Source organism: Hypanus sabinus, chromosome 5 (genome assembly GCF_030144855.1).
Source record: "Hypanus sabinus isolate sHypSab1 chromosome 5, sHypSab1.hap1, whole genome shotgun sequence".
NCBI lineage: Eukaryota > Metazoa > Chordata > Chondrichthyes > Myliobatiformes > Dasyatidae > Hypanus > Hypanus sabinus.
Window position 1 is genome coordinate 46399920 of NC_082710.1, and position 19869 is coordinate 46419788.

General features: G+C 40.5%; 1 protein-coding gene across 2 annotated transcripts in view; it reads left to right on the plus strand.

The window, feature by feature from the left end:
• LOC132394128 (selenocysteine insertion sequence-binding protein 2-like) overlaps nucleotides 1-19869 on the plus strand; it is an 84973-nt gene that overhangs the window by 2751 nt on the left and 62353 nt on the right. Inside the window, exons 1-3 of one of the 2 annotated variants that reach the window (XM_059969897.1) lie at nucleotides 4975-5113; nucleotides 7079-7095; nucleotides 7767-8070. In XM_059969897.1, coding sequence (XP_059825880.1) covers nucleotides 7091-7095; nucleotides 7767-8070 — 309 coding nt within the window. In that variant the 5' untranslated portion in view covers nucleotides 4975-5113; nucleotides 7079-7090. Of the gene's footprint in view, nucleotides 1-4974; nucleotides 5114-7078; nucleotides 7096-7766; nucleotides 8071-19869 lie in introns of those variants that run through there. The other variant, XM_059969896.1, reaches the window with a different exon arrangement.

Sequence of the window (19869 nt, forward strand, 5' to 3'; positions counted from 1 at the left end):
TCAATGAAAATAGTAGAAGGAATGTACAAATCAACACACACAACTTGCTGGAGGAGCTCAGCAGGTCAGAGAGCATCAATGGAAAAGACTGATTAGTCAAAAGTTTTGGGCCAAGAGCCTTTTTCAGGACTGAAAAGGAAGGAATGGATGCCTGAATAAGAAGGTGGGGGGGTGGGAAGAGGCTGGAAGGTTATAGGTGAAGCCAGGTGGGTGGGAAAGGTCAAGGGCTGGAGAAGAAGGAATCTGATAGGAAAAGAGAGTGGACAATAGGAGAAAGGGAAGGAGGAGGGGACTCAGGGTAAGTAATAGACAGGTGAGAAGACGTAAAAGGTCAGAGTAGGGAATTGGTGGGGGGTGGGGTGGAGTTTGTTCACCGGAAGGAGAAATCTAATGCTATCAGGTTGGAGGGTACCCAGACAGAATATAAGGTATTACTTCTCCACCCTGAGGGTGGCCTCAACTTGGCACAAGAGGAGGCCATGGACTGACATGATGGGTTGAGAATGGGAATCAGAATGAATATGCTTAGCCACTGGGAAGTCCTACTTGTGGTGGATGGTGTGGAGGTGCTTGACGAAGTGGTCCCTCAGTTTATGACGCGTCATAAACGCGTCAATATAGAGGAGGCTGTGTCAAGAGCAGCAGATATAATAGATGACCCCTGCATATCCACAGGTGAAGTGTTGCCTCCTCACCTGGAAGGACTGTTTTGGGGCCCAGAATGGAAGTGAGGGAGGAGGTGTAGGGGCAAGCTGTAGCACTTGGGGCATTTGCATGGAGAAGTGCCTGGACGGAGGTTAGTGGGGGGGATGAATGGACAAGGGAATCGCAGAGGGAGTAATCCCTGCGGAAAGTGGAGGAAGGGAGAGGTAAAGATGCATTTAGTGATGGAAGCTGCAGAGGATAATGTGTTGGATGCAGAGGCTAATGGGGTGAGCGCAGATGTACAGGAAATGGAGGAGAGTGAACCATGTTATCCATCTTGTCAATGACTTTAGTTCTGTGGCAGTCTTGAGCTGCCCTAGCTCATATGTAATCAGCGTGCAAATAAATTATCATCTTTCCAGAGGGACTGTCTTAATAATGTCAAACTACACATAAACAGGAAAGTGCTCAGGAGGGATTGATAGATTTAAAATAAGTATATTAAGGTCAAACTGAATTAAGGCAGTACAGTCTTGATAATATCATCTAGAATGAATTGGATATTTGCAAATTGAACCCGGTTGGAGCAGAGATAAGTCAATAACATAATTGTACAACATCAACTTTTTCATCAGGTTGATGCAAAACAAATGTCTGATCGAAATACCCACTGTACTCTGAGCTCCATCAAAGTATGAGTTTTCCAGGAAAGAGAAATGTTTCAAGAACATTCCTTTGGACTGATTAAAAATAGTGTAACATTTTGATGACATGATCCAGACCCCATGACTGCTCCAAATGGAGGGAGATCAATTGGGAAGGTGTACATAATGGATCTTTGCAATGGGAGCACAGACACAATGAGCATGTAACAGAAGGTGTGCAGATCATCCTAAATAACCTCCCCACTTGCCCCACAAGTCACTGGACCCAAGAGCAGCAAAGTCTGTGGTTCCTACTATTCAACTATCTCAAAATCCATAGAGCCCCGATGGAATCATTTGGAAATCTGGAAAGACACAAACTAAACAAAAAAAAACAAATGTCAGTATGTTATTAAAACTGAAAATCAGATGAAGCTGCAATTCTAAAACCAGAAAGATAATGTCAAATATTGGGCAGTATTTAAAGGGGAAAAGTTATGTTTTAGACCAGGACATCAAATGTCACCTTTGGGAAGTTTTGTCAGAAAATCTGCAGGCTTCCAATGAATAACTGAGTTGAGAATGCCAAATAACATTTTTCCAGGAATCTCAGTTTTTTTTTGAGGTATTTATTGTCAGTTATAAAGATGAGAGACAAAAATATATTTGGCATTGAGAGGTAGTTAATCTGGGTAAATGACAACTGCTAAATCATTGAATGGAATTTGTTAAACCAAGAACAATTGAGTAATTTGAAACTAAAGGTCATAGATTATAGATGTTTAATGATACATCTAGTAAAAATTCAAAGCAACCTGTTTGCCCATAGTAATTGGAATGTGGAATATGTCACCATATGATCATACCTTTATTTGCAATGAAGGATAAAGTAAAAGAAGATGCAGGCATTTAAATAAGGAGATGTAAGAGTTAGTTTGCATGAAATATAAACAGCAGCTTAGATTGGTTGGGCCAAATGGCTTGTTTCTGTGTTCAAAGGTCCAATTTAATGTCAGAGAAATGTATACAATATACATACTTGAAATGCTTTTTCTTCGCAAACATCCACAAAAACAGAGAAGTGCCCCAAAGAATGAACGACAGTTAAATGTAAGAACCCCAAAGTACTCCCCCGCTCCTCTTCCTCCCGCGCGTAAGTGGCAGCAAGCAAAAATTCCCCTCCCCCCCCCCCCCCCGGCAAAAAAAAGCGAGCATCAGCTCTGCCACCGAGCACTCAAGCGTGAGCAAAGCAATAGTAAAGACACAGAATTGCAGTTACCCTAAACTGTCTGTGTTTCACCAGCATTAGACATACTGCAGATTCTCTCTCTCCCTAATAAGAGAGAAAGGGGTGTCTCCATTTTCCCATCAAACTGGGTGACGTAACAAACAACTCGCTGGTTTATGATGTTAGAAGTCCATTTCATCACTTTTTTTGAGCTCTGCCTGGAGATCACAAAGGTCCCAGGTCTTCGGGCCCACAGCAGTAGATTTTCCGTCAACATACGAGTCTCCTGCTGTGACGCCCGTCTCCAGAGCCCCGAGATCTTAGGTTTCGAAATTCGAGCTGGACTCTCAGGACGAACCCTTGGTGTGCCGATCAATGACCAGTCCTGAAACCCCGAGAACGGGTCCCTTTCCTGCAAAGAACCAAAGTCAGCTTGTAACTCCAGGTCAGGATCTTCAAAAGAACCCTGAAAGGGGAAAATAGAGATATTAAAGATGGAAGTAGAGCTGTTTCAGAAGATGCAAGCAAATGAGTCGCTGTTTAATGCCATCTTAACTTCTCTCCGCCTCCCCGTTATTAGTTCTACGTGAGTTAGACTTGCTCTTCATTCATCAAGGTCATGGCTGATTATTTTATCTGTCCGTAATTTTACCTGCAGTATCGCAATATCCATTGCTTATTATTTAGAAATCTATGTGATCTTTTGAATGAAAAATGGAAGAGATTCCAAATCCTTCCAGGGTACAAAATTGTAAAGATTCGCCATCACTGCTTGAAGAAATTTCTCCACATTAAATGACTTGTATCTTATTCTAAGATTATGATTTGAAACTCCTCCTTTTGAGCTCTGTAGGAATTTTTGAAAATTTCGTGGGAGTTCATTGTGTTCTTTTAAACTCTAGGTATACCGGTCCAGTTAAAAGCAAAACATCTTCACGTCACTTATTTTGGTTCTTTGGCTAATTACATTTACTGTCTGTTGCCTGATTCTTTTGTGTTTTTGCCAGAGGGAATAATTTTAAACCTCGTCATGTAATAATCAGAAGATATTGCAGCCTCTTCCTTTCTAGGGAAAACAACCCCAGCTTTCCCACTGTTTCTATATATGCATTGTATAGCCCTTTGTCCTTGGAATAGTTTGCTAACCTCTTCTGAAAGGGGGAAGATGCCAGAATAAAAAGATAGATTGGAGGGAAGGAGGTCAAGCCAAAAGATGATGGATGAAGCCAGGTGGGAGGAAGAGGTAAGGGTCAGGAGGAGAAGGAATCTGATAAGGAGAGGAGAGTGGGCCATGGAGAAAAGGAAGAAGGAAGGGCATGAGATGGAGATGATAGGCAGGTAAGAAGAAGAGGTAAAAGGCCAGAATGGGAAAATGAAGAGGGAAGGAAGTGGGAGGGGGAAAATTGCTAGAAGGAGAAATCGATGTTCATGCCATATGTTTTCATTACCTTGTCCACCTTTATCTCCACTTTCAGATACCCCATAGGTTTCTGTGTTCTAGAAACGCTTCCTGCTGTTTACATGTGCTATCTTGGTTTAGAATCTCAAAATGTATTACTTTGTGCTTGTCTGTGTTAAATTCCGTTTGCTATTCCTTTCTTTCTCTTCTCATTCTTTCTACCAAATACACCTTTTATTTTGTTCCACATTAAATTTCAAATGCCACCTGTATATCCTTCCACTGGCTTGTATGTCCTTTACTTTAAAAGACATTTGATCATTTAGTTAAAGGTGTTTTACAAATCACATTTTACACTCACCAAATGCTGATGAGATAAAATAAGTTTGGACTTTGTAATGCAACAGGTGCATAATTGTTTGTGTTCTCTCATTCTGTGCTGACAGCAGAGCCAAACGTGTCCTCTTGAAACCAAAACATTTCTTTTAAATGCTTCAGCCTCATATTAGCTATATTTTGTTTCAATGTCATTTTCTCTGCAGCTCAGAGTTGTGCATATGAACTGATTTGTAAATGCTTTTAGCCATTTATTTAGCTATTTTGTATGTCTGCCCTGAATGATCTGCAAGATTAAGGTTCATTTTATAATTTTTCCAGAAAATAATGTTTTAGTCACCAAAAAATCAACATTTTATATCCAACTTCTGTCCTTGCCAGTAAAGTCCTGATTTTAAAAAAAAGATACCAGTAATCTGTTGTTGATTTAAATAGTCGTATAACAGGATAAATGAAGGCAACACTATTTCAATGAGTTAGCACTTTTTTGCTAAGAAGGGTGTGGGTTTCCTATGCACTCCAAAGATTTGAACATGATATCTTGCTGACTATACAGTGCTGTTCTGTTGAAGGTACCTCCTTTAAATTGATAAGTTCAATGAAGGATTTTTTGGTGAATATCCCAGAGTACTATTTTGGTTTGATTAATTCCTGTTTTGTGTTCTATATGTACTTATATTTGTTATGTCAGTTGAAGTATAAGATATCTCCCATTCTTTTATAGGAGAGCAGATTATCAGCTGATGTTGAGCCATTTGTTCCAAAGCAGCAAGCAGTAGGATTGAGTTGGACTGAATCTGCTTCATTGCCCAGATATTTAACAACCTGCTATCCTTTCGTTCAAGATCCTTATGTGGATGGGTGAATATATTTAATACTTCTTTGTGCTGACAAAAAGTCATAATTCTGTACTTTACTAAAACAAAGATTGCTTTTATTCAGCATACTAATTATGGTGCCAAGAAGGATTCATTATAGCAGTGATGTGCAACAACTGGCCTGAGAATGTTTTAGTCTGGCTCACTTCAATGAGAGCTAAACTGCCCTCATTTGCGTTCTCCTATGTGCACTCAAGCATTTAATAGCTTTTGAATGTTTTTTTTCAACAAAACGTTAATTAAAATAATAGCGTATGTTTGTTTTAACAGCTAAGTACATCTATTTAATTGAATAAATCACCTGAAACTTGCATTCTTCTCCATTTGAAATGAGTGAAATTTGTGAGCCTGACCTAAGGCCCAACAGGACCAATAAAGTACCCAATACCGAATTTCCCTCGGGATCAATAAAGTCTGTCTGTCTGATTCAGTGGGCAGATTTTCTAGCATAACTGCATGATATTAGCAATTCAATGCCAGCATCAAAGAACAGTCAAACTCAGAGTAGTGAGAATCTCTCCGAAATTTTGGAGTTTTTGATTGTCTGAGCAATGCTTTCTGCAATAAAAGTATGCACCACAGGGTTATAGTAATGGGGAAAGAAGACTGAGAGAGAGCATCCAGTTTTTCCCGGAATTAAGGGAATAAGGAGAGATGAAGAGAATCTGATTGATAACTTTACAAATTTCTATCAGCTTGGATAGACAGGACCATTATTCCAAGCATAAAGTGTTGCACAGCAACCTTGCACTTAATGTCAATAAGACCAAAGAGCTAATTGTGGACTTCAGAAAGGGTAGGACAAGGGAACATGAACCAATCCTTATAGAGAGACCAGAAGTAAGAGAGTGAGCAATTTCAAGTTCCTGGGTGTCAAGATCTCTGAGGAACTAACCTGCTCCAAACACATTGCAGCTTTAACGAAGGCAAGGCAGTGGCTGTATTTCATTTCGAATTAGAGATTTGTTTGTCACCTAAGACATTTGAAAACATCTACAGGTGTACCATGGAGAGCATTCTGACAGACTGCATCACTGTCTGGTATGGGAGGCCCTACAGCATAGGATCAGAGGCTACAGAAAGTTGTAAAATTAAACATCTCTATCTTGGGTACTAGCCTCCATAGTATCCAAGTCATCTTCAAGGAGCGATACCTCAGAAAGGCGGCATCCATCATTAAGTATGCCCATCACCCAGGATGTGCCCTTTTCTCATTGTTACCATCAGAAAGGACGTACAGAAGCCTGAAGGCACACACTCAGCAATTCAGGAACAGCTTCTTCCCCTCTGCCATCTGACTCCTAAATGGACAGTGAACTGATGAACACAACCTCACTTTTATTATTTCTGTTTTGGCACTATTTTTAATTCAACTATTTAATATACTTACTGTAATTGATTTACTTGTTTTTTAAAAATTATTTATTGCACTGTACTGTTGCCACTGTTAACAAATTTCACGACGTGCGTCAGTGATATTAAATCTGATTCTGATAAATAAAATTAATTCAGATCATCAATCTAAAGATAGTAATTAGTGGTGTTTCTTAACAGGCCAGACTCCATCAGCATAGAGAGAAATAGTTAATATTTCCAGACAGTGACCTTGAAATTAGATGTGTCCTAGCAAACTGAGGAAAATGATGCACTGTCAAATAGTGCTTACTAATAGTACCCAGATATTTAATCCAGTTTCCTCAACTCCTAGAAGCTGGGTTGGGTTTAACTTTAAAAACACAACTTCTCTTCTCTCTTCACTGTTTTACCTTTTACCTCTTTTCCCACCCTTCCCCCCCCCCCACTGACCACCAACACTTTGTATGGGCAAATAGGTATTTAGGATATTTCTTTCACTCATGGAAGAATGAACATCAAGTAGCCCACTGACTTCTTTCTGTTTCTTCCCCTATGTAATCATAAATACTGGGAAAAACCTGTTTTTAAAAAGAAACTGCAACAAATGAGGTAATAATGCCATTCTTCTTACTTTTTGCATTTATTCAACATATTGATAAAGAAGCTGCAATTGTGTTTTAGGCTTGCTGTGGTAGACTTGATATTTGACCTTCACTATGCACATTGACCAGCGGGAGTTTTGTTTCAGTACCTACTGTACTAATGTTTTGCTTTTAGGTAAATGTATTTTTTGCCAAATAGAGGTGTGAGGTGCCAAATTCTTCCAATATGTCTGCTGAGATAATCGATGTCTGACTGATAGTAGAATTGACCTTCACTAGAGAGAACAAAGATCCTGCTGCTAATCGCTCTCTCATTATTTCAGTGAAAATATATTAATTGGTCCTAGAGCAAGTGACATATCCTTTCTTTTAGCCGGTAGAGTTTCGACATCTACATGAATAGAATGCAAGGTATCAGAGGGATCCAGACTAATAAAACATAATATCCTCAGTAAAGGAGTGGATATGATTAGAAATAATACTAATATTGTTTGAGTGTAGAACAAAATGGTTTGCAGATAAGAATCTTATTTCTGAATTGTATGATGGTTCATATTTTGTAAAACGTAAGTGTAAAGATGCATAGTATAATGCGCACACAAAAATAACTATGTCTTTACTTGCAATTGCCTCCCTTTGTTATTGATTAATGCTCTTGTTTTTTTTGCTACACTCTAGGCAACATTTACAAGAATCAGAGAATGGCTGCAGTAAATTCTCCCAGAATTTTGCAGAATTGCACACATCCTATCCAGTTATGTCATCTCATTTACCTGTGGATTATTCTTCATATTATTCATATAAACATTGTGTGGAATCATCTTTGAATCCATTTGCACAAGCATCTTTATACTCTGAGGATATTTGCCCTTCAAAACAAAAATACAATGGGAGTAACCGAGGAAGCAAGAAGAAGCAGCATGTCCAACGTGTCCAACAGGACTCTAGTGCAAAAGTAATCGCTCCTTCTCAGCCTTCAAAGGTATGTAGTCTCTACTGCCCCACAGTGCTATGTACACAGCTTTGCAGCAAGTTAAATAACTTCTCAAAGATCACCTGAGTCAGAAGCTTTCTTCGGAGTTTTAACGAGGTCCATTACTTGTGAAACTGCAGAGAGTTAAGTAAAATACATACTTAATACAATGCAGAATCATCATGCACCTGAATATACCAATACCATCAATTATTTTCCCAGTTGGTGTTAACCAAGGTAATATGCATACGCAGTGTAAACAAAAGTAAACTCATGGCTTAACAATAAATTTAAACAGAATACTTCTTTTAAGATATATCTACTAAATGTTTACCAATATTATCAAAAACTTGTGACTCAGATATTGCTGTATCAAAGGCAAATAAAGAGAGAATGGAGAGTGTGTTTTTCCACCATGCTTGAAGTCAAATTTAAACTCTCATGCAGGAAGCAATTTAAAAAGCAGCTTATGTATAGGAGTAATGTCCATACAAAACAAACATGGCTTCTTGAGGCCATTACACTCCCTGCCTGGCATCCATAGGATGTCATATTTAACTACTAATCCTAAAAAGTCAAATGCTCATTTCACTAAGTCTTTGGCAACAGGATGGTCTCATCAACTAGTCTTGAAAACCGTCTTATTACAAAGTCTTTAACTGTTCTCACTTCAAAAATGCTGCCCTTGATGACGTACTTGCTTGTGGTACTGTCTAATGAGCAGTGTGGTGATCTGATCCTCACCCAGTATGATGAGTTGATAAGTTATCTCTGAAGTGAATTGTGTCTTCTTAATATGTCCTCCAACTCGCAATAGCCCCTCAGAGTCAAGGAAGGGGCAGAGTTAACTAAGGAGACTTTGTTTTAGGAGAGATTCCTGCTTTGTGATGCACTGCACTTCCTCTATATAAATAAATCTGTCATTGAACAGCAAGGAGGATTCTACCCTTTGACAATTCAGTTGCACAGCAGATTTGCCAATCATTGCAACGGCTCTCTTTGGCTACTCATGTAAAGGAATGAGCAATATGTGAGAGGCAGGCAGTTGCTCTGGTAAGTGACTTCCAGCTTGGAAAAAACCCTCAAAGCATGAACTGCCTAGATGGAGCTGTGATAAATGATTGATGTCAACATCTAAGGACATACTTCTTCATCTGTGTCAGGGTTAGCTAAGCCAGAAGTTTCCTGTTGAGGATCAGTAAGAAATGCTGGTTCAGTTAACCACAAGGAGAAGATGGGCTGATTAGCTTGGAGCGTTCTTGTGGCATGGTCAGCTGGGTTGAGATTGAAGTTCCATTGCCTTCCTATTTACTTCCATGCTTCAATCCCAAATTCCTTCACTCCCTTGGTATCTGTGTTCTTAAGGCCATGCATTGCTACAGCTGGTGAGAGACAGCTACCAAATGCATGTACTCTCATGCAGCACTCCAGAATCACATTGTCCAGTTGGTGGTCATGAAACCACAAGATTCTGAGGTAGTCTTGATGATCTTTTCTCAGAAGGAAGCTGTGGAACATTTATTTGATGTCTGCCAATATTGCGATGGATGCTGCAACATTACCTTGTTCAGTGATACGCCTTTGAACTGTACTTGAATCAAAGACAATTCATATTTATGCAGTTTTCTGGGAGTGGTAAACACCAGAGTTGGGCAAGTAGCAGTTTTCTTTGTTGGGATCCGGCAGTGGAGCTAGCTCAGCATAGTTGTTCCTGAAGATCATGTGATGATCTTTCATTTCTCGTTTCCATCTCAGTGTGCAACTGAGGAACAATATGAGTTGACTGAAGGTCTGCTTCTGTTGTTTGGTAGAAAAGGAGACCTAGCCAACTGCTTGACTTGTCTTTGCCAAGCTCTTTGTTTGTGATTCAAAGAAAGACCTCATCTTCGATGGAAGGTGCCAGTTTATAGTCATCTTTAAAGTGACAAGATCAGTTTGTTTAAATCTGGTTGAGCAGAGGTAAGTATGTCAGGCACTTGGTTTACTTATCTACAGCCTTCTCTTTCATACAGATACTACTCTGCCAGGGTCTGAAATAAATTGTGCGTTCTTTCTCCAAGATATTAGTTTTAAATGGGCTGATGAGCACCATCAAGGCAGGTTTCACCCACTATATCCCAACCTTGGTCCAGTTGTTGGGCATTGTGGATTGTGCATTGTGCCAATCATTGTACTGTTCACATACCTTATGTGCATGGGTGGTGTCTCTGCCAAGCAGCAGGACAATCGCAGCAGAAGAGTCAAGTGAGGGAATCTTGTCAGCAATGGTTTTAAGATGTGAATGATTGCATACAGCTTCAGGAGTTGAGATTTCATCCTTGTTGTTGGGAATATGGTTGCGCTGAAAGAGGGTTGTCAAGGGTACATAGAACATAGAAATTTACAGAACGTTACAAGCCCTTCAGTCCACAATGTTGTGCCAACCATGTAACCTACCCTAAAGGCTGCCTAGAATTTGCCTAGCGCATAGACCTCTATTTTCCTAAGCGCCATGTATCTAAGAGGCGCTTAAAAGATCCTATTGTATCTGCTTCCACCACTGCTGTTAGCAGTGCATTCTATGCACCCACCAATCTCTGCAAGAAAAACTTACCCCTGACATCCCCTCGGTACCTATTTCCAAACACCTTAAAACTTTGCCCCCTCATATTAGCGATTTCAGCCCTGGGAAAAAGCTTTGGCTACCCACATGATCACGGCCCCTCACCATCTTGTCCACCTCTTATCAGGGCAGGTCACCTCTCATTGTCTGTCATTCCAAGGAGAAAAGGCCAGGACACTCAACCTATTCTCATAAGGTATGCCCTCCAATCCAGGCAACATCCTTGCAAGTCTCCGCTGCACTCTCTCTATAGTATATACATCCTTCCTGTAGTGAGGTGACTAGAACTGAACACAGTACTCCAAGAGGGGTCTGACCAAGGTCTTGTACAGCTGTAACATTACCTTACAGCTCTTGAACTCAATCTCACGGTTGATGAGTGCCAACACACTGCACTGTCTGAATAACACTGTCAACCTGTGTAGCAGCTTTGAATGCCCTATCAGCACAGACCCCAAGATCTCTCAGATTTTCCACACTGCCAAGAGTCTTACCATTTATGTTATATTCTGTCTTCAAATTGGACCTACCAAAATGAACCACTTCACATTTATCTGGGTTGAACTCCATCTGCCACTTCTCAGCCCAGTTTTGTATCCTATCAATGTCCTCCTGTAACCTTGGACAACCCTCCAGATCACCCACAACACCCCCAACATTTGTGTCATCAGCACGCTTACTAACCCACCCTTCTACTTCATCCAGGCCATTTATAAAAATCACAAAGAGGAGGGATCCTAGAACAGATCCCTGCGGAACACCACTGGTCACCTACCTCCATGCAGGATATGAACCAACTACAACCACCCTTTGCCTTCAGTGGGCAAGTCAATTCTGGATTCACAAAGTAAGGTCTCCTTGGATCCCCTGCTTCCTTTCTTTCTGAAGGAGCCTTGCATGGGGAACCTTATCAAATGCCTTACTGAAATCCATCCACTGCTCTACCTTTATCAATATATTGTGTTACATAGAAAACAATGCTGTGCCAAACATGTACTTACTTTAGAAATTACCTAGGGTTACCCATAGCCCTAGAGTTGTATAATAATAAATGAACCATTGAATCCTTGCTGACAACTCAAGAGTGTGCGCTTACTCCTCCGCTCTGTTCTCTCTACAATCATGACTCAGCACAATCTATAAATTCGCTGATGACTCCACTGTTATTGCGAGAATCTCAGATAGTGATGAGGAGGCAGGTGGGAGTGAGATAAATCTGCTGGCTAAATAATCAGCTGATAAATTATTGCATTGCCTCACACTCAGTGTCAGCAAAACCAGATACTAATTGTGGACAGAATATTGGGAGAACACCCACAAGTCCTCATTGAGGTGGTGGAAAGGATAAGCAGCTTCAAGATCCTGGGTGTCAAAATCTGAGGATCTGTCCTGGACCCAACTCATTGATGCAATCACAAAGGCACTTCAGCAACTTCTTTGATAGGAATCTGAGGAGATTCAGTATGTCACCAAAGACTTACCAATTTCTATAGATGTACAGTGGAGAGTGGTTGCATCACAATCTGGTATGCAGTCACAAGATTGCAAATAGCTTCAGAAAGTTGTAGACTCAGTCAGCTCCATCACAGGCATGATCCTCCCCACCGTAAGAGCATCTCCAAAGGGTGGTGCCTCAAGGTGTCATCCAGGACATGCCCTCTTCTCATTGCTACCATCAGGAAGGAGGTACTGAAGCCTGAAGACCCACACGCCAACAATTCAGAAATAGCTTTTCCCCCTCTGCCTTCAGATTTGTCAATGGTCTATTAACCCGAAAACAAAACCTCATTATTTTTCCAGGTTTGTAATTTATAGTAGTTTTATTTCTTTGCACAGTACTGCTGGCACAAAAAAAGAACTAATTTCAGGTGACATTAGTGATTGAGAATAAATGTGATTCTGTTCCTCCAGTAGTTTTGTTTTGTTTTTTTTTGCTCTAGATTCCAGCACCTAGTCTTTTCACGTTTCCACTATTGCACCTGATTGGTCCTATTCTCACAGGGCTCATCCTCTTGCTCTTCACATATTTGTAGAATGCCTTGGGGTTTTCCTTAATCCTGCTCACCAAGGCCTTCTCATGGCCTCTTCTGGCTCTCCTAATTCTAAAACTCCTTGGTAGCAACCTTGTTATTTTCTAGAGCTCTAACAGTACCTAGTTTCTTGGACCTTTCGTAAGCATTTCTTTTCTTCTTAACTAAATTTTCTATATACTTTGTACACCATGGTTCTTTAACTCTACCATCCTTCCCCTGCCTCAATGGAACATACCTATGCAGAACTCCATGCAACTGTTCTCTGAACATTTGCCACATTTCTGCCATGTATTTCCCTGAGAACATCTGCTCCCAATTTATGCTCCCAAGTTCCTGCCTAATAGGATCATATTTCCCCCTACCCCAATTAAATGTTTTCCCAAATTGTCTGCTCTTATTCCTCTCCAGTGCTATGGTAAGGAGATAGAGTTGTGGTGACTGCCTCCAAGGTGTTGTCCCACCAAGAGATCTGACACCTGGCCAGGTTCATTTCCCAATACCAGATTCACCTTGGAAGCCTTTCCCACATACGCCTGTGTATGAGGAGTTAACTACATCTGATGGATGTTTGGCTTGCTCCCTGCCTTGCTGTGCTGTGGTGTGCTGTCAGCAGTAGTAGCCCAGGGTTCAGGCCCTGAAAGAGTTGCCGATCACTGTTGCACTTAGTGCAATGTATGATAGGTTTACAGTCTTTTGCTTGGTGTGCTATTAAAGCACAGCATTTGAAACATACTGAGTGCTCCTTTAGAAAGTGGTTATGGTTTGTGAACGGTTTTTATCTGAATCCTCTGCATTTCCTTAAGAGTTGAGATTTCTTATGGTTAGGGCATTGTCTGTCAGGGTTCATGATGGAGGTTTTTGCTTCAGTTTCGTTGACCGTGGTAGAGATTCTGGCTTTCCATGCTTTTGCTGGAGACCTCATTTTGAATGCGTTGTTACCAGAAGTTGAAAACATGAAACTAGGCTCGTTTTGCATTTCTGCATGGTGGCAGACAACTTCCATAAAGAATGAAAATGGCGGATAAGGGCATAATGCTTTGCTTTATACTTGAACCGTTCAGTTATCCACTGTTCTTTTGATATTGTTCAGTCGTTTTTCCACTGTTGAGTTTATTCCTTTGCTGTATACAAGAAACTCAGCCCTAGTAGGTAATCCTTGTTTTTTGAGACTGCCATTCCGACAACAAATCTGTAAGCTCCTGTAACTTCTGCAGTTCTTTGAGAGAGAGTTTTGGAAAATTATCAAGTCTGCTGAAAAGAGGTTCTTGAATTGCCCCTGGAGTGCCGTAACATTTGTCCAGCCTCTGCCACAGCATTTGTAAGCCCATAGCTAGATTATTAATGTGATCTACTCTAACCCTTTTGTTGTTGTAATGGCTCCCCACCAAGCCACCAACAGGGAAGGTGCAGCTCTTCACTAAGTTTGAGAGTTGGTCGTTCCACAGCTTTGCGAAAGCTTGACTTCCAGGACAGGTAACTGGCAGACTGGTTGTTGAACACTTTGTCCTGCTGTGACTAGGTCTTGACGAGCCAGATACTGTCGTGGTTTCTCGTGCCCCACAAATGACCAGGAGACGCAGAAGATTCAAGAAGTATTAAACTTTAATTTGCAAATCAAAGCTGAGACAGTCATTGAGCTAGTCGCTGATTGCCCACCGATCCTTGTACATAGCATTTTATATAGCAATCTCCTGGTTTAGTTGCATTAGCATATCCAATTTGCGTATCACAAGTACATCCACCACTATTGTTTCTACCCATTGACTTAATCATGTTCTAATCTACATCTTTTAGCATAGCAAATAGCAAGCTCAAAGCTGACTACATAGTTTTGGTTACACAGCAAACAATGCAACTTTTATACTCCAATAATACCAAGCCAAATTTAATGCATCTGCAGCTGCTGAATGAGAACATTGTAGAGATTAGTTTGCCAAATGCATGTCCTGGGATGAATGGAAGTTCAGTCTGTCCATGCCTGTGCAACTGGGATTGGCATCAGTAGCAACTCTCGATAGGTCTTTGCTGAGGTGGAACTACGGAAGGGGATGTTGTATGTCTTTGCTGCTAAGACCTTGACTCTCAATACCTGGACCACATGAAAGGCATGTTGGCTTCTCTTTGTAGAGCTGTAGCACTTTTTTATACCCAAATTTCATTTGGACATATTCTTTAGTAAGGTGCATTGGCTGTTGTGACAGGCAAAACATGACTGAGTCCAGGTTATAAACTTAACTGTCTTAAGTCAGCTGCTGCTTCATACACTTTTGCCTCTGCTAATTCACACTCTTCCTTGAGTGCGCTTAATGTGGCCTCTATATATTTTTTTTTCATTTGCATCTTAATTTTGCACTTAGCATAAGCTGCCCTCTTTCTTGCCACTTGAGCTTTGGCGCAAACTCGTGTTGCAGCTTTGCTAATTGTGGTTTTGTTTGAGCTTTGCAAAAACGTGGTTGATAAGCCACATTCTCACCTGACCTCCAAATCTTAGAGATCAACATTGCCAGGTTGGAAGCTGACTTGATTATCTGCAGTATTTAGATGCATCTGCGAATGATGCCTCTGAAGATGAGTTATCTTTTAGCTCTACTGTCCTCACAGTGGGAGTTAAACAGCTTCTCTAAAAGTCACACAAGGTGGAAACTTTCTTTGGGGTTAATGAGATCTTTTACTTGTAAAACTGCAGAGAGCTGTGTGAAATATATATTAAGTTGAATACAAAATCGTCAGGCACCCGAATCTACCAATACTGTTGATTCTCCCAACTTGTGTAAACCAAGGCAATACACAAACAGAACACTCCATAACTATGCTGTGCAAACAACAGGTGAACATAATGCTTCAGTCAAAGTATATCTACTAAATGTTTACCAATATTACCAAAAGAATCACAGATATTGTTGTTTCAGGGGCCACTGAAAAGAGAATGGAGATGTGTGTCTTTTCACTGTGCTTCAAATTGAATCAAAACTAATCAATGCAGGAAGTGGTATAGAAAAATAACTTGTATATGGGAAGTGATATCCATGCAAAATGAACTGCCTGTAGAGCCCAAACATAGTCCATTGTTGAATTGGGGGAAAAGAAATCAGTTTTTTTTTAAACTTTGTGAAAGATGATACAATACTGACACCATGCTAATTTATATGTATAATATTTTCAAAAATTGATCTATATTGTATGTACAGAGATGCTTCTAATAGTTCTAATTTTAAAATACTTACTTAACTTTTGATATTTAAAAATTGTGTACCACTACAGGATTAGTATCCTTTTGTCAGATTGATTAAGGATTTGCAAGACTGAAGTATATTTGTGGTTCACTTCTCCAAGTAGAGAATGTGGGGTCCTGCCAATATATTCACCAATGCATAATGCATGCTGTCTGCCTATCAATTAAATATTTACCAAGGTTGTAATTTTTGGCATATTCCTAGTATTAAAGTATTATAGTATCCTTTTGTCAGATTGATTAGGGATTTGCAAGACCGAAGTACATTTGTGGTTCACTTCTCCAAGTAAAGAATGGGTCCAGCCAATATATGCACCAGTGGGTATACTGAGCATAATGCACTGCTGTCCACTTATCAATTAAATATCAACCGAGGTTGTAATTTTTGCCACATTTTCTATTTTTGCCAGTATTAAAGTATTTTTGATTTATCAGCAGTAAAAATGAAAGTAAAAGTCAAGTAACCTTAACTAATTTGCTTTCTTAGTAACTGGATGTTATTGTTTCTGTCCACAAGTATTCAAAAATCTTTCCTTCCATCAGATGGCCTTTGAAAAAAATAAATTATTTACTAAGAATAATATTTATTTTTGAGTTGAGAATGCTGATAAATATTTTTAATGGATTAACATCTATTAATTGAGCCACATAAACCAAGGGGTTGGGTCCTCAGACTTGTGGCGAGCTGATCTTTGTTGGAATGCTGCAGTTAACCCATGCAAGCTGGATTAAGAAGGGGACAGTAGATCAGTTCTTTTGATATTCAGTGATTTTCCATCTTTATCCATGGGGAACAGAGCTGTACTTGTGATGGACCCATTCCCACCTTTTGAAAATCTAATCCTTAATGATTGATGTTCTGGAGACTACTTGACTAGGCTGACTAATAAAGTAAAAATAATAAAATAAAGTAATTTTTGTTGGGCTGCAATCGTAACTATCTATTAGGCACTCAGCAGGAGCTAATAAAATGCGAGTGGAAGTAGAGCAGCCATTGTGTGAGTGGGCATTGTAAAGAATGGTCAGGCTTGGGCAAGTACAAGTGGAGGTTCTAAATAAGTTTTTAGTAAGTTTTTTTCCCTCTGTTAGTACATGGCTGGTGCGCTGAGAATGGGTCCAGAGTTGATGGTATGTTCATTGCATGAGATCTGGGAACTTCGTGAGGTCAACAGTCCCCCTGATAACTACATCTTCACGGCATACCGACCTACATCTCAGTTAAAAAACTGGGGCTTCAGCTGGATAACGTTCAGCTCATATGGGAGAATGAAGAGGTGATAGGGAGGTAGTCACCTCTAAGTTGCAGAGGCAGGTAGCTGGGTGACTTGTCAGGAAGGGGAACAGGAATAGACAGTCAGTACAGAGTACCCCATGGCTGTGCCCCTCAATGACAAGTATACCACTGTTTGGGAGTTGGGTGATGGCAGCGACCTGATCTCTGGCACCGAGTCTGTCTCTGTGGCTCAGAAGGGAAGGATGAGGAGTGCAGTAGTGATGAGCGATTCCATTAGAGGAGCAGACAGTAGATTCTGTGGATGTGAAAGGGGCACTGGGATGTTATGTTGTCTGCCACACACCAAAGCCAAGGATGTCTCAAATCAGGTCCAGAGAATTCTGAAAGGGGAGAGTGAGTAGCTGGAAGTCATCATACACACTTGTACCAACAATTTAGGTGGGAAAAAGGAACAGTTCCTGTAAAGAGGATATAGGGAGCTGGATAGAAAGCTGAAAAGCAGGACCTCCAGGATAATAATCTCTAGATTGCTGCCTGTGGCAATTACCAGTGAGGGTAAGAAGAGGATGATATGGCAAATGAATGTGTGGCTGAAGAGTTAGTGCAGGGGTCAGGGTTTCAGATTTCTGGATCATTGGGATCACCTCTGGGGAAAGTATGACCTGTACAAAAAGGGTGGGTTGCACCTGAACCGGAGGGGAACCAATATCCTTGTGGGCAGGTTTGCTGGAGCTATTGAAGAGGGCTTAAATTAATTTAGCAGGGTGATGGGAACCAGAGTGGTAGGGCTGAGGATGGGGCAGTTGGTATTCAAGTAGTTGCAGTGTGTAGTGAGACTGTGAGGGAGGACAGGCAGATGGATGAGTTGAAGTGTAACAAGGGGCCAAAATCAAAAAATGGGGTGATGAATACAGGACTGAAGGTCTCATATTTGAATGCACACAGTATACGGAATAAGGTAGATCATCTTGTAGTGCAGTTAGAGATTGGCAACTATGATGATGTTTGCATCACTGAGTCGTGACTGAGTTGGAAGCTTAACATCCAAGGCTACACATTGTATCAAAAAGATTGGCAGGTAGGCAGAGGGGGTAGGATGGCTCTGTTGCTTTAAAAAACCAACAGAGGATCAGGAAATGTAGAGTACTTATCGTTAAGAGTTAGAAAACTGCAAGGGTAAAAAGACCTTGATTAGGAGTTAAGTACAGGCCTCCAAACATTAGCCAGGATTACAATGAGAAATAGAAGAGTAATGTACAAAAGCTGATGTTGCAACAGTGATGCACAGTTTTAGTACACAGGTAGATTGGGAAAATCAGTTTGGTGCTAGATCCCAAGAGAGGGAATTTGTAGACAACATATGAGATGGCTTTTTAGAGCAACTTATGGTTGACTCCTCTAGGACTTTTGGATAGGGTGTTGTATAACATCCCAGATTTAATTAGGAAGCTTAAGGTAAAAGAACCCTTGGAGGCAGTGATCATGCTCTGATAGAATTCACCCTGCAGTTTGAGAGGGAGAAGCTAAAATTGGAAATATCTGTATGACAGTAGAGTTTAGAGGAAATTACAGAGGCATGTAAGAGGAGCTGGCTAAAGTTAATTGGAAAGAGACACTAGCAGGAATGATAGCAGAAGAGCAATAGATGGAGTTTCAGGAAGCAATTCGGAAGTCACAGGACTGGTGATGAAGGGGTATCCTAAAGGGAGGTTGAGGCAATCATGGCTGATAAGGGAAGTAAGTCAAAGACCGCATAAAAGCAAAAGAGAGGCCATGAAGTATAGCAAAGTAGAGGAATTGGAAGCTTTTCAAAACCAACAGATGACAACTAAAAAGTATGAAATACACAGCTAAGCTAGCCGGTAATATAAAAGGGGATACCAAATGTGTTTTCAGATTATGTAAAGAGTAAAAGAGATGAGTGGATATCAAGACTGCTGGTAAATGACACAGGAGAGGTAGTAATGGTGGATAAGTAAATGGCTGTCGAGTTTAGTAATTATGTTGCATCATTTCTCACTGTATAATGCATTAGCAGAATGCTAGATGTGCAAGAGTGTCAGGGTGCAGAAGTGAGTGTCATTGTTATTACTAAGGAGAAGGTGCTTGGGAAGCTGAAAAGTCTGAAGGTAGATAAGTAGACATGTGGACCAGATGGACTACACCCCAGGGCTCTGAAAGAGGTAGCTGAAGAGATTGTGGAGGCATTAGTAATGATCTTCTAAGAACCACTAGATTCTGGAATAGTTCCAGAGGACTATAAGATTGGAAATACCTCTCCATTCTTTAAGGAAGGAAACAGAAGAAAGGAAATTATAGGTGAGTTAGGCTGACTTCAGTGGTTGGAAAGGAGTCTGTTATTAAGGAAGAGGGTTTGGGGTACTTAGGCACATGACAAAATAGCCAAAGTTAGCAAAAATAGCCAAAATTCCTTAAAGGGAATTTTTGCCTAACAAATCTGCTGGAATTCTTTGGGGAAATAACAGGCAAGATAGACAAAGGAAAGTAAGTGGTTGTTGTTTATTTGGATTTTCATGAGGCTTTTGACAAGGAACCACACTTGTGGCTGCCTAACAAAATAAGAGCCCATGGTATTATAGGAAAGATAGAAGATTGGCTGACTGACATGAGGCAAAGAGTGGGAATAAGGAGGGCCTTTTCTGGTTGGCCGTCATTTACTAGTGATGTTCCACAGGGATTGGTGTTG